At 44.7% G+C, this 14,025-nt stretch overlaps 1 protein-coding gene across 2 annotated transcripts in view; it reads right to left on the bottom strand.

The window, feature by feature from the left end:
- STK3 (serine/threonine kinase 3) overlaps window positions 1–14,025 on the bottom strand; it is a 363,087-nt gene that overhangs the window by 264,608 nt on the left and 84,454 nt on the right. For both annotated transcript variants that reach the window (XM_038745400.1, XM_038745401.1), the window contains 2 exons: window positions 7,614–7,778; window positions 5,522–5,689 (listed from right to left, as the gene is read on the bottom strand). In XM_038745400.1, coding sequence (XP_038601328.1) covers window positions 5,522–5,689; window positions 7,614–7,778 — 333 coding nt within the window. The remainder of the gene's footprint in view (window positions 1–5,521; window positions 5,690–7,613; window positions 7,779–14,025) is intronic.

The raw sequence follows: 14,025 nt of genomic DNA, 5'->3' as shown, positions 1-14,025 counted from the left end.
ATAAATATATATATATATAAAAATATATATATACATATATACAAGTGCAATGTAAGTGCCAGAAAGTTACACCAATGGCCCCTGTTCTAAAATGTCATATGGTCTCATACATGCCTCTTCATTGCCACACAAACATTATTTCTCTAGCCATTTTTATCCACAAGTAATGCAATAATTACAAAGCTTTGAATTCCATCGGTAAATCTCTGCAAAGAGGCCATTACCCAAGCCACACTTTATGCTTTAGTAAAAAATGAAAACAGTAATTCCACCGAATTTCCTCATGTATTTACAGGACAGCTAACAGTGAGGTTGTATTTTTTCACACAGTACCTCTGTAGCTTTCCAAGCCCTTCCCACCACCATCATTCACAACATATGCCCGCAAGAATCAGGCCTAGACCGTGAGCCCGTTGTCGGGTAGGGACCGTCTCTATATGTTGCCAACTTGTACTTCCCAAGCACTTAGTACAGTGCTCTGCATACAGTAAGTGCTCAATAAATACGAATGAATGAATGAAAGAATCAGAGACCGTATCAAGAGTCTAATTTAAAGACAAAGAATATGGAACTGGGGCTACACCCTACCTCTCTCCCTCTTCCCCTCCTGTGAGTTGACAGTTGTAGGGAGAATCCAGAGGTCTCCTTTGGCAGTGTGTGTGGCTAACGCCGGTTGCCCAGCTACTTGCCTTTCCATCAGACCCCTAGTCAGTCCAACCAGATGATTCTATTTATTTTATTTTGTTAGTATGTTTGGTTTTGTTCTCTGTCTCCCCCTTTTAGACTGTGAGCCCACTGTTGGGTAGGGACTGTCTCTACATGTTGCCAGTTTGTACTTCCCAAGCGCTTAGTACAGTGCTCTGCACATAGTAAGCGCTCAATAAATACGATTGATGATGATGATGATGATGATGATGATGATGATGATGATGATAAGGGTGACCCCCTCTCTTCCCTGCTTGTGGTACTCAAGGCCTAGCATGATCAGCGGGGTACCAAAGCAGTGGGACCAACAGTAGCTCCTCCTCTCCGCTGACTCTCGGCCTGCCGCCTTGACAGACTTTATCGACTCGACTACACTCTCCCGGGAGCTTGGCACAGAGTTCAGCACAAAGTAATCACTCGATAAATACCATTGATCGACTGACTGTAAGTCTTGCTGCCGTCTCTCCTCCCTTTCATGTGCAGCCAGCCAAGAGGTAATGGGGAAGGAGCAGCTTTGGGCAAAGCTGGACCCCAGAAAAATCACCAATCAATCAATCAATCAATCAATCGTATTTATTGAGCGCTTACTATGTGCAGAGCACTGTACTAAGCGCTTGGGAAGTACAAATTGGCATCACATAGAGACAGTCCCTACCCAACAGTGGGCTCACAGTCTAAAAGGGGGAGACAGAGAACAGAACCAAACATACCAACAAAATAAAATAAGTAGGATAGAAATGTACAAGTAAAATAAATAAATAAATAAATAAATAGAGTAATAAATATGTACAACCATATATACATATATACAGGTGCTGTGGGGAAGGGAAGGAGGTAAGACGGGGGGATGGAGAGGGGGACGAGGGGGAGAGGAAAGAAGGGGCTCAGTCTGGGAAGGCCTCCTGGAGGAGGTGAGCTCTCAGCAGGGCCTTGAAGGGAGGAAGAGAGCTAGCGCGGCGGATGGGCAGAGGGAGGGCATTCCAGGCCCGGGGGATGACGTGGGCCGGGGGTCGATGGCGGGACAGGCGAGAGCGAGGTACAGTGAGATTAGTGGTGGAGGAGCGGAGGGTGCGGGCTGGGCAGCAGAAGGAGAGAAGGGAGGTGAGGTAGGAGGGGGCGAGGTGATGGAGAGCCTTGAAGCCCAGGGTGAGGAGTTTCTGCCTGATGCGCAGATTGACCGGTAGCCATTGGAGGTTTTTGAGGAGGGGAGTAATATGTCCAGAGCGTTTCTGGACAAAGATAATCCGGGCAGCAGCATGAAGTATGGATTGAAGTGGAGAGAGACATGAGGATGGGAGATCAGAGAGAAGGCTAGTGCAGTAGTCCAGACGGGATAGGATGAGAGCTTGAATGAGCAGGGTAGCGGTTTGGATGGAGAGGAAAGGGCGGATCTTGGCAATGTTGCGGAGCTGAGACCGGCAGGTTTTGGTGACGGCTTGGATGTGAGGGGTGAATGAGAGAGCGGAGTCGAGGATGACACCAAGGTTGCGGGCTTGTGAGACGGGAAGGATGGTAGTGCCGTCAACAGAGATGGGAAAGTCAGGGAGAGGACAAGGTTTGGGAGGGAAGACAAGGAGCTCAGTCTTCGACATGTTGAGCTTTAGGTGGCGGGCGGACATCCAGATGGAGATGTCCTGAAGGCAGGAGGAGATGCGAGCCTGGAGGGAGGGGGAGAGAGCAGGGGCAGAGATGGAGATCTGGGTGTCATCAGCGTAGAGATGATAGTTGAAGCACCAGGGGTTGCTACCTTTCCGCAGCTCAGGGAAGCGGCAGGAGCAAGGACAAGGACTTTTGCAGAGTTTCGGTAAAGACACATGAGAAGGAATTATGAGGAATGGGGTAAAGAAAGTTCTGATGGGGAACGTTTCTGGGCGCCCAAGAGCGGTATATCACTGAAGAGTTATACAATTTATACAAATTTATCAAAGTTTTAAAATTTGGGAAGAACACAGGCCAGAGAGTCAGATCACATGGGTTCTAATCACAGTTCTTCCTCATGCCTGATGTTTGACCTTGGGCAAGTCACCTAACTTCCCTAGGTCGCAGTTTCCTCAGCGATAAATTGAGAATTCAAAACCTGTTCTCCCTCCCGTGTGGGGCAGGGACTGTGTCTGACCTGCTTAATAATAATAATAATAATAATGATGGCATTTGTTAAGCACTTACTATGTGCAAAGCACTGTTCTAAGCACTGCGGGGGACACAATGTGATCAGGTTGTCCCATGTGGGGCTCACAGTCTTCATCCCCATTTTTACAGATGAGGGAACTGAGGCTCAGGGAAGTGAAGTGACTTGCCCAAGGTCACACAGCAGACTTGTGGCCGAGTCCGCATTCGAACCCATGACCTCTGACTCCAAAGCCCGGGCTCTTTCCATGTGCTTACCCCAGTGCTTAGAATATTACTTGATACATAGTGAGCGTTTAACAAATCAATCAATAGTATTTATTGAATGCTTTGTACAGAGTACTCTACTAAGCACTAAGGAGAGTACAATACAACAGAATTAACAGACATGCTCCCTGCTCACAAGGAGTTTACCGTCTATCATTAAAAAAAGATTTTAAGGTTTTCTGAATCCAGATTTAATCACAATCATCTAAGTTGCCAGCCATTGCCACTAAAACCTACTTAACGTGCAAGAAAAAGAGTAATGATCAATATTCTGTGTAGAGAAGTAATGTAAAAACCATAAAGTTCAAAAGCTAGTTAAGACTAATCCCAGATCACTTTCCTTCCTCCTGATTCTTCTTAGTCTCTTCTTTCACGCTCTCAATACTTAAAACTCCTAATACTTTTTTTACCTTCTCTGCATCACGGCCAATGTAACTGGGTGAGGGTGATAAGATAAAACTACCCTATTATTTCTCCCTTACTAATACTAGAACTAGAACCTCAGATTTACCTCTCTTTTCTCTTTTTCAGTTTTTCCTCAATTACTCATTCTTCCTATACTCTTTATCTTCTTTTCTCTCCCCTACGCTCTCCAATACTCTCTCCCTTTTATTTTATTTTCTTCAACCCCTTCTTGTTCTTAGTCTTCACCTTCCTAAAAAACAACTTTAAAGCTAATTACCTAAGCTTCAGCCACTAGAGGGCAACAGGTTCACAAAGATAATCCCACCCTCCTTCAGTGAGAAATATTTATGAAATATTTTAATCCCGATAACTTAGTAAAACACCTCAAGCCCAAAAACCCAAAGCCCACAGTAACAAAAACACCTACTGGAAAAATGATTACAAACATTAATCTCACAGAATGCCTTCACTGATCTTCTAGTAGCAACAGGCGCTTAGTACAGTGCTCTGCATACGGTAAGCGCTCAATAACTATGATTGAATGGATGACGGAAGCAATTCATTCACTCAGTCATTCAATCGTATTTATTGAGCGCTTACTGTGTGCAGAGCACTGTACTAAGCGCTTGGGAAGTACAAGTTGGCAACATATAGAGACGGTCCCTACCCAACAAAGGGCTCACAGTCTAGAAGGGGGAGACAGACAACAAAACAAAACATGTGGGCAGGTGTCAAGTCGTCAGAACAAACAGAATTAAAGCTAGATGCACATCATTATTCTGAGAGCTCAACTCCTCCGGGAGGCCTTCCCAGACTGAGCCCCCTCCTTCCTCTCCCCCTCCTCCCCCTCTCCATCCCCCTCACCTTACCTCCTTCCCTTCCCCACAGCACCTGTATATATGTATATATGTTTGTACGTATTTATTACTCTATTTATTTATTTATTTATTTGCGTGGGGCTCCCAGTCTCAATCCCCATTTTACAGATAAGGTAACTGAGGCAATGAATGAACAGGAGGGCTGTACTCTAAGAGGTCGACAAGGCAATTATTTTTAAATTGATACTAGATGGGAAAGAGAAAAGGACAGGGAAAGGATTGAGGTATTGTGCGTGTACTTGTGTGAGAGACATAACAATACCTCCTTCCCTCCTTACCTCCTTCCCTTCCCCACAGCACCTGTATATATGTATATATGTTTGTACGTATTTATTACTCTATTTATTTATTTATTTTACTTGTACATATCTATTCTATTGATTTTATTTTGTTAATATGTTTTGTTTTGTTCTCTGTCTCCCCCTTCGAGACTGTGAGCCCACTGTTGGGTAGGGACCGTCTCTATATGCTGCCAACCTGTACTTCCCAAGTGCTTAGTACAGTGCTCTGCACACAGTAAGCGCGCAATAAATACGATTGATTGATTGATTTACAAAATAAATAGAATAGTATGTACAAGTAAAATAAATAGAGTAATAAATCTGTACGAACATATCTATAGGTGCTGTGGGGAGGGGAAGGAGGTAGGGTGGGGAGGATGGAGAGGAGGAGAGGAAGGAGGGGGCTCAGTCTGGGAAGGCCTCTTGGAGGAGGTGAGCTCTCAGTAGGGCTTTGAAGGGAGGAAGAGAGCTAGCTTGGCAAATGACTGGAGGGAGGGCATTCCAGGCCAGCAGGAGTCATGGATCCACTACCAGAACTACTGCAGATGGGAGGTGGGGCGTTCTGGTAGGGATGTGTCCAAGGTGTTGCTATATGTCGGAGATGACTCGATGGCATAAGACAAGATTGCAGTCACGTATGATTCTATCACATTATCTAAAGTAGATTTACCTGACATGGACATGATCCGGACACCACAAAAGGGCATTTTACAGTATTAGTCATTCATGAATATTTTCCAATTTTTTAAAAAAGGTTACTTAAAATGCATCAATACATTATTAAATTATCTGACAGTTAGTGACAGCAGCATTATGAAATTACAAGCATCAGCATCTTATTCAAAATTCTCCTCTTACCCTCATGGGATGTATATCAGCATATGGAGGTTTCCCTTCAGCCATTTCTATCGATGTGATACCAAGGGACCAGATGTCTGCCACGCAGTTATAACCTATTTCTTGGATTACTTCAGGAGCCATCCAAAATGGTGTTCCTATCACAGTATTGCGTTTTGCCATTGTATCCTGGAATTACAGTATACATTCATGATTACAACAACTACTGCGAGGTATAAGATATCATCATGGTATTTCAATGCCATCTTCATCATCATCGATGATGATGGTGCGCTTGGTGAGTTGACAGTCACATTCCCTGCCTACAACCTTACAGTCCAGAGGGGGAGACAGACAAGAGTAATACTAATAATACTACTACTAATAATAATAACGAATATAAATAATTTATAACATATAATGTGCTTTATAACATGCGTGTTTGATAACACTCGGAAAAAAAGAGTAATGCCTGAACCCCAATACCCGACTGATGATTCAAGCTAACTAGCCATTTTCCAATTCATTCATGCAACTGTATTTACTGAGCGCTTACTGTGTGCAGAGCATTGTACTAAGCGCTTGGGAAGTACAAGTTGGCAACATACAGAGACAGTCCCTATCCAACAATGGGCTCACAGTCTAGAAGGGGGAGATAATGATGGCATTTGTTAAGTGCTTACTATGTGCAAAACACTGTTCTAAGCTCTGGGGAGGATATAAGGTGATTAGGTTGTCCCATATGGGACTCACAGTCTTAATCCCCATTTTATAGATGAGGTAACTGAGGCCCAGAGAAGTGAAGTGACTTGCCCAAAGTCACACAGCTGACAATTGGCGGAGCTGGGATTTGAACCCATGACCTCTGACTCCAAAGCCCAGGCTCTTTCCACTGAACCTCGCCGCTTCTCTAAGCACATATAACACTCAGAAAAAAAGAGTAATGCCTGAACCCTAATACCCGACTGATGATTCAAGCTAACTAACCATTTTCCAATGATTTGCAACAACTGAAGGTGTCAAATCCAAGAACCATAAACTCTGAAATCATCCATCTTTTTTCAAATGAAGTTCATGCTAGACCACTGCAAGAGACAGTGTGGCTCAGTGGAAAGAGCCCGGGCTTGGGAGCCAGAGGTCATGGGTTCTAATCCCAGCTCCACCACTTGTCAGCTGTGTGACATTGGGCAAATCACTTAACTTCTCTGGGCCTCAGTTACCTCATCTGTAAAATTGGGATTAAGACTGTGAGCCCGATGTGGGACAACCTGATTACCTTGTATCTCCCCCAGCGTGCAGAACAGTGCTTGGCACATAGTAAGCCCTTAACAAATACCATATTATTATTATTATTTTAAGAGTCCCAACTTCTCCACTCTGCCAGGCTAATCGCAAGTACTGAGGTGATACTGGCTACTGAAAAGTGTAAAAATAATAATGATGGTATTTGTTAAGCGCTTACTATTTGCCAGGCACTATACTAAGCGCTTGGGTGGGTGGGTGGATACAAGCAAACTGGCTTGAACAGTCCCTGTCCCAGGTGGTGCTCATTCCCCATTTTACAGATGAGGTAACTGAGAAACACAGAAGTTAAGTGACTTGCTCAAGGTCACCCAGCAGACAAGTGGCAGAGCTAGAATTAGAACCCAGGACCTTCTGAATGCCAGGCCCATGCTCTAATCCAGTACACCTTAATAATAAATAACGATGGCATTTATTAAGCGCTTACTATGTGCAAAGCATTGTTCTAAGCGCTGGATGTGTCCCATCCCCTAGAAACACTACTTTTGATGAAATGATTCTGCAGATTATAATTCAGCAGATTATAATTCAGCTTTCTCAGCCACTAGATCACTTCCCTTCTTCCTGAATCTGCACAAGGGCTAGCAAAAGAAATTAATTACTGTGGCAGAACGTGGGTTCGGGCTAACTGTGTACTAAAACCTACACCAGAATCATTCACTTGTTTCAGAAGTTGCATAAAAATTTCCAACACCATCATCCTAGTTAATGTGTATCCGAAACCCAAAGCCCACTCTCCATAAATATTTGTCTAAACCAAATACACTGACTTCAAGCATTTCTGCTATGTTTTTAAAGACATTAGACTTACTGTTAATTGGCCAGCCACTCCAAAATCTGCTAATTTTGCATGTCCTTCTGTATTGAGGAGGATGTTTCCAGCCTTGATGTCTCTGTGTATTTTTCTCATGAAGTGCAGATATTCAAGTCCTTTCAAAGTAGACTTAAGAATGGTTGCAATTTCATCTTCTGTGAGCTGTAAAAACAAAAAAAAATCCCATTTTACCTAAATTATAATCTATGAAACAAGGTTTGGCCCTTTCATGTGTATCATCGTCATCAGTGGTATTTACTGAGCACTTACTATGTGCCGTACACTGGACTAGGTGTTTGGGAGAGAACAATACCAGACAGTTGGCAGGCACGCTCCCTGTATACCCTTAAAATTTCTAGTTATGAAAGTCGTGGGTAGGAAAGGCATTATCATGGAATCTCATATTTTTTCTAACAAGCACTAACTGCTTAAGGTGGCCTCAGAAGAGACTAGCATGGATTTTTTTCCTATTGTAATCACATTTCTAAACAAAAAATAGACCCAAGCAATGTCATACTGACCTAGCACAATATTCTGCTACAGCAATGCCAAAGGATACTTGCTATTATATGATGGTTGTCTTTCTTGAAAAGTGCGGTACATAACATCCCTGACTTTTTTCCAATACCTGCTATACTACCGATTAATGTACCCAAGATTTCTCGACACAATTGATGTTCTCCGTCTCCACAAATTCTGCGGCAATGAATTCAATGTGCTTTCATTTATAATAGGGAAAAAGTATTCTTTTTGTTTAAAACCTAATACCTTCAAACTTCAGTGACATACTGGCATTAAGAAATCTGGTAGATGGCAATTCCAGGTTCACTTCATGACTGCCAAACCCCTTCATAATTTTCTTCTCAGCCTTCACCATTCTATACTGAAGAATCCTAATGTGTTCAGTCAATAATGACACAGAAGTTTCTTCACTACCTTGATAACACTGATGCCCTTTTCTGTACACTCTCTAAGATATTACAACGAGAATTTCCTGATGATACATAACAATTTATTTGGTATTTTGGGCCGCCGCTGCATAACGCTCTACCGTTTCATATCTCCTACCTTCAAGCTATCGACCACCTGGCTGACGTGCCTGTCCCTTAAACTCGGTAAGTCAAATGTCCTCTTCTAAGTCTCCCCTGTTTTCTAATTTTCCTAACACTGACAACCAAATTACTATTTTCTCTGCCCCAGAATCTTGCACTCTTGGTGTCACCTCGTTGTGGGCAGGGAATGTGTCTGTTTATTGTTATATTGTACTCTCCCAAGTGCCTAGTACAGTGCTCTGCACACAGTAAGCGCTCAATAAATACAGTTGACTGAGTGACTGACTGATTTCCCTGATTCAGGCCCTCATCACCTTCAAGGCAGATTACTCTATCAGCTTTCCGACTGGTCTCCCTGACTCCTCCTTTCATTCTAGCCTACATATAACTTCTCGTACATTCTCACTCCCCTCCTCAAAAACATCAGGTAGTTCCTAATATCTGCTTCTATAAAGAAAAACTCCCAAACCCACCCCCTGGCTGTTTCCTACCCTTACTTGCCCACTTCTGACCCCTTTCTCACACTGTCCCCACGGCCTAGACCTCCTATTTCCACCTCAGCCCTGCCCACCTTCAAATAATAATAATAACAATAATAATAATAATGATGGCATTTTTAAGCACTTACTATGTGACAAGCATTGTTCTAAGCACTAGGGGGGATACAAGGTGATCAGGTTGTCCCACGTGGGGCTCACAGCCCTAATCCCCATTTTACAGATGAGGTCACTGAGGCACAGAGAAGTTGTGACTTACCCAAGGTCACACAGCTGACAATTGGCAGAGCTGAGATTTGAACCCATGACCTCAGACTCCCAAGCCCGTGCTCTTCCCATTGAGCCACGCTGCAAATCTCACCCTCCTGAAATTCCATCTCCTTCTACAAGCCTTACCCAACTAATCATTCATTCAATCATATTTATTGAGCGCTTACTGTGTGCAGAGCACTGTACTAAGTGCTTGGGAGAGTACAATACAGCAAGAAGCAGTCACATTCCCTGCCCATAATGGGCTTACAGTCTAGAGTTGGGGAGACAGACATCGATACAAATAAATAAAATTACAGATATGTACATAAGTGCTGTGGGGCTGGGATATGGGGAACAGCAATCAGTACCCTGATTCTTATCATCTCCTCAGCTGTTAAGTACACTTCTCTATATAATGCCCATCGTCAGCACTTGCGTATATGTAAATACTGACTATATCTATGTCAGTATTAGGGGACAGCGAAGATGCCTTAGAACATGCACTCCGCCCCTTGTCAGCTGTGTGACTTTGGGCAAGTCACTTAACTTCTCTGTGCCTCAGTTACCTCATCTGTAAAATGGGGATTAATATTGCAAGCCCCACGTGGGACAACCTGATCATCCTGTATCCTCTCCAGCACTTAGAACAGTGCTTTGTACATAGTAAGCACTTAACAAATACCAAAATTATTATTATTATTATTATTATTATTATTACTACTACTACTACCAGAGATGTCAACTTTTCATTTTGAGCAAGGGAGCAAGTAGGATCATAGACTTTAGGGGATATCCGAGGACTGGAAGGGGACAGTTTCAGAGAGCTAGTAGCCAGAAATCACCCATTTGGGAGTCTTTAAGCTGTGACTGGAAACTCTCAGACCTTGGATGAGCAAGTCTGGGAGCCTAGCTCCAATTACCTTGGAAGCCAATTATAGGGCATGGATGACAATTACTATTCCTGTCACTGGCTTCTCTGCCCCTGTTCTCTCTTCCTCCCTCCAGGCTCGCATCTCCTCCTGCCTTCAGGACATCTCCATCTGGATGTCTGCCCGCCACCTACAACTCAACATGCCCAAGACTGAACTCCTTGTCTTCCCTCCCAAACCCTGTCCTCTCCCTGACTTTCCCATCACTGTTGACGGCACTACCAAACTTCCCGTCTCACAAGCCCGCAACCTTGGTGTCCTCCTCGACTCCGCTCTCTCATTCACCCCTCACATCCAAGCCGTCACTAAACCCTGCCGGTCTCACCTCCTCAACATTGCCAAGATCCGCCTTTTCCTCTCCATCCAAACCGCTACCCTGCTCATTCAAGCTCTCATCTTATCCCGTCTGGATTACTGTACCAGCCTCCTCTCTGATCTCCCATCCTCCTGTCTCTCCCCACTTCAGTCTATACTTCACGCTGCTGCCCGGATCATCTTTGGGCAGAAATGCTCTGGGCATATTACTCCCCTCCTCAAAAATCTCCAGTGGCTACGAGTCAACCTACACATCAGTCAGAAACTCCTCACCCTGGGCTTCAAGGCTGTCCATCCCCTCGCCCCCTCCTACCTCACCTCCCTTCTCTCCTTCTCCAGCCCAGCCCACACCCTCCGCTCCTCTGCCGCTAACCTCCTCACCGTGCCTCGTTCTCACCTGTTCCGCCGTTGATCCCTGGCCCACGTCCTCCCCCTGTCCTGGAATGCCCTCCCTCCCCACATCCGCCAAGCTAGCTCTCTTCCTCCCTTCAAGGCCCTACTGAGAGCTCACCTCCTCCAGGAGGCCTTCCCAGACTGAGCCCGCTCCTTCCTCTCCCCCTCCTCCCCCTCTCCATCCCCCCACTTTACCTCCTTCCCTTCCCCACAGCACCTGTATATATGTATATATGTTTGTACATATTTATTACTCTATTTTACTTGTACATATTTATTCTATTTATTTTATTTTGTTAATATGTTTTGTTTTGTTCTCTGTCTCCCCCTTCTAGACTGTGAGCCCGCTGTTGGGTAGGGACCATCTCTATATGTTGCCAACTTGTACTTCCCAAGCACTTAGTACAGTGCTCTGCACACAGTAAGCGCTCAATAAATACGACAATGAATGAATGAATGAAAGGAACTCCATCTGCTCTTTGCTTTTCAAGCCATCACCATGTTGTGATATAATTCAGTTCATACTCTTCACTTCTCCCCCCAAAAATCTAACTGTACCAGGTAACTTTTCTGCCTCTGATTCACTGTTCATGCTTTATCCCTACCTGAAACTCCTTCCCTATTCTAACTTACCAAACCATCATGATCTTCCAAAAAAAAAAAAACACTTCAATCGATCTACAATACTGAGCACTCTGCACACCGTAAGCATTCAATTTTTTAAACGGCTTTTGCAAAGCACATACTATATGCCAGGCACTGTACTAAGCGCTGGCATGGATACAAGCTAATCAGGTTGGACCCAGTCCATGTCCCACATGGTGCTCACAATCTTAATCCCCATTTTATAGACGAGGTAACTGAGGCACAGAGAGGTTAAGCGACTAGCCTAAGGTCACACAGCAGACAAGTGGCAGAGCCAGGATTAGAACTTGGGTCCTCAGACTCTCAGGCCTATGCTCTATCCACTAGGCCATGATGATGGACACTGACTGAATGCCAACTGTGGGTAGTGTGCTTACATTAAGTGCTTTGAAAGGATTCAATAAAAGATGATGGCTTTGGAGTAGGAGGTCATGGGTTCGAGTTCCAACTCTGCCGGTTGTCGGCTGTGTGACTTAGGGCAGGTCACTTCACTTCTCTGGGCCTCAGTCGCCTCATCTGTAGAATGGGGATGGGGACTGTGGGTCCCCCGTGGGACGACCTGATCGCCTTGTGTCCTCCCCGGTGCTTCGAACAGTGCTTGGCACCTGGTAAGCGCTTAATAAATGCCATTATCTTCTAGACTGTGAGCCCTCTGTTGGGTAGGGACTGTCTCTATATGTTGCCAACTTGTACTTCCCAAGTGCTTAGTACAGTGCTCTGCACACAGTAAGCGCTCAATAAATACGATTGAATGAATGAATGATGATGATGGCTTTTGTTAAGCGCTTATATGTGCAAAGCACTGTTCTAAGCACTGGGGGAGATACAAGGTAATCAGGTTGTCCCTCGTGGGGCTCAGAGTCTTCATCCTCCTTTTACAGATGAAGGAACTGAGGCACAGAGAAGTTAAGTGTCCTGCCCAAAGTCACACAGCTGACAAGTGATAGAAGCAGGATTAGAACCCACGGCCTCTGACTCCTAGGCCCGGGCTCTTTCCACTAAGCCACACTGCTTCCCTAAAGATGTGGTCCCCATCCTCAAACAGCTTTCCAACTTGTTCAACTGGCATTCCCCCATTAACGCCCCCATCCTTCCCTGCTTTTGCCACCTCAGCATGTGGGTGTTTAGCTCTTTGTTACCTATTTAATTTCTAACTCACTTTTCGTATCTATGTATCATCGTCATCATCATCAATCGTATTTATTGAGCGCTTACTATGTGCAGAGCACTGTACTAAGCGCTTGGGAAGTACAAGTTGGCAACATATAGAGACGGTCCCTACCCAACAGTGGGCTCACAGTCTAAAAGGGGGAGACAGAGAACAAAACCAAACATACTAACAAAATAAAATAAATAAAATAGATATGTACAAGCAAAATAAATGAATAGAGTAATAAATATGTACAAACATATATACATATATACAGGTGCTGTGGGGAAGGGAAGGAGGTAAGATGGGGGGGATGGAGAGGGGGACGAAGGGGAGAGGAAGGAAGGGGCTGAGTCTGAGAAGGCCTCCTGGAGGAGGTGAGCTCTCAGTAGGGCCTTGAAGGGAGGAAGAGAGCGAGCTTGGCGGATGGGCAGAGGGAGGGAATTCCAGGCCTGGGGGATGACGTGGGCCGGGGGTCGACGGCGGGACAGGCGAGAACGAGGTACGGTGAGGAGATTAGCGGCGGAGGAGAGGAGGATGCGGGCTGGGCTGTAGAAGGAGAGAAGGGAGGTGAGGTAGGAGGGGGTGAGGAGTTTCTGCTTGATGCGCAGATTGATTGGTAGCCACTGGAGATTTATGAGGAGGGGAGTAATATGCCCAGAGCGTTTCTGGACAAAGATAATCCGGGCAGCAGCATGAAGTATGGAATTGTATCCATTGTATCTATGCCCTTTCTCTTTTGCTTATCTTAGTTTTGGTGATGTCTTCTGTCCCATTAAGTTTTAAATTCTGCAAATGCAGGGGCTATGTCTATTAAATGCCCCAGAGACTCCACATATATAAAGCTGTGGGCACAGAAAACGCTCAATAAGGGCTGTTGCTATCGATGACAATGAGGATGATTTGAGAGAACGGCTGACAGTGCCTAAGAACTCTTTCCTAACATATGGCTGATATCTTCGCTGTTATTAGAAAAGAGCTTCTAGAGCTACCGATTTTCAATTTCAAACCTAGCCCCTGTTGACTTTACTGCTTGCCTTGAGAAAGAGCTGCAATGAGTACAGATGATGTTATTGCCTTGACACTGAGTTAAAGCTACACTACGTTCCCTGGCCTTGTCCCATTTCGATCATCTATATTTCCATGAAAGCTTTGGTAACTTTCAGGGGGGGAAAT

Source organism: Tachyglossus aculeatus, chromosome 4, assembly GCF_015852505.1.
Source record: "Tachyglossus aculeatus isolate mTacAcu1 chromosome 4, mTacAcu1.pri, whole genome shotgun sequence".
Taxonomy (NCBI): domain Eukaryota; kingdom Metazoa; phylum Chordata; class Mammalia; order Monotremata; family Tachyglossidae; genus Tachyglossus; species Tachyglossus aculeatus.
Note: the sequence above shows the minus strand (reverse complement) of the source record. Positions and strands in the feature narration are given on the sequence as shown.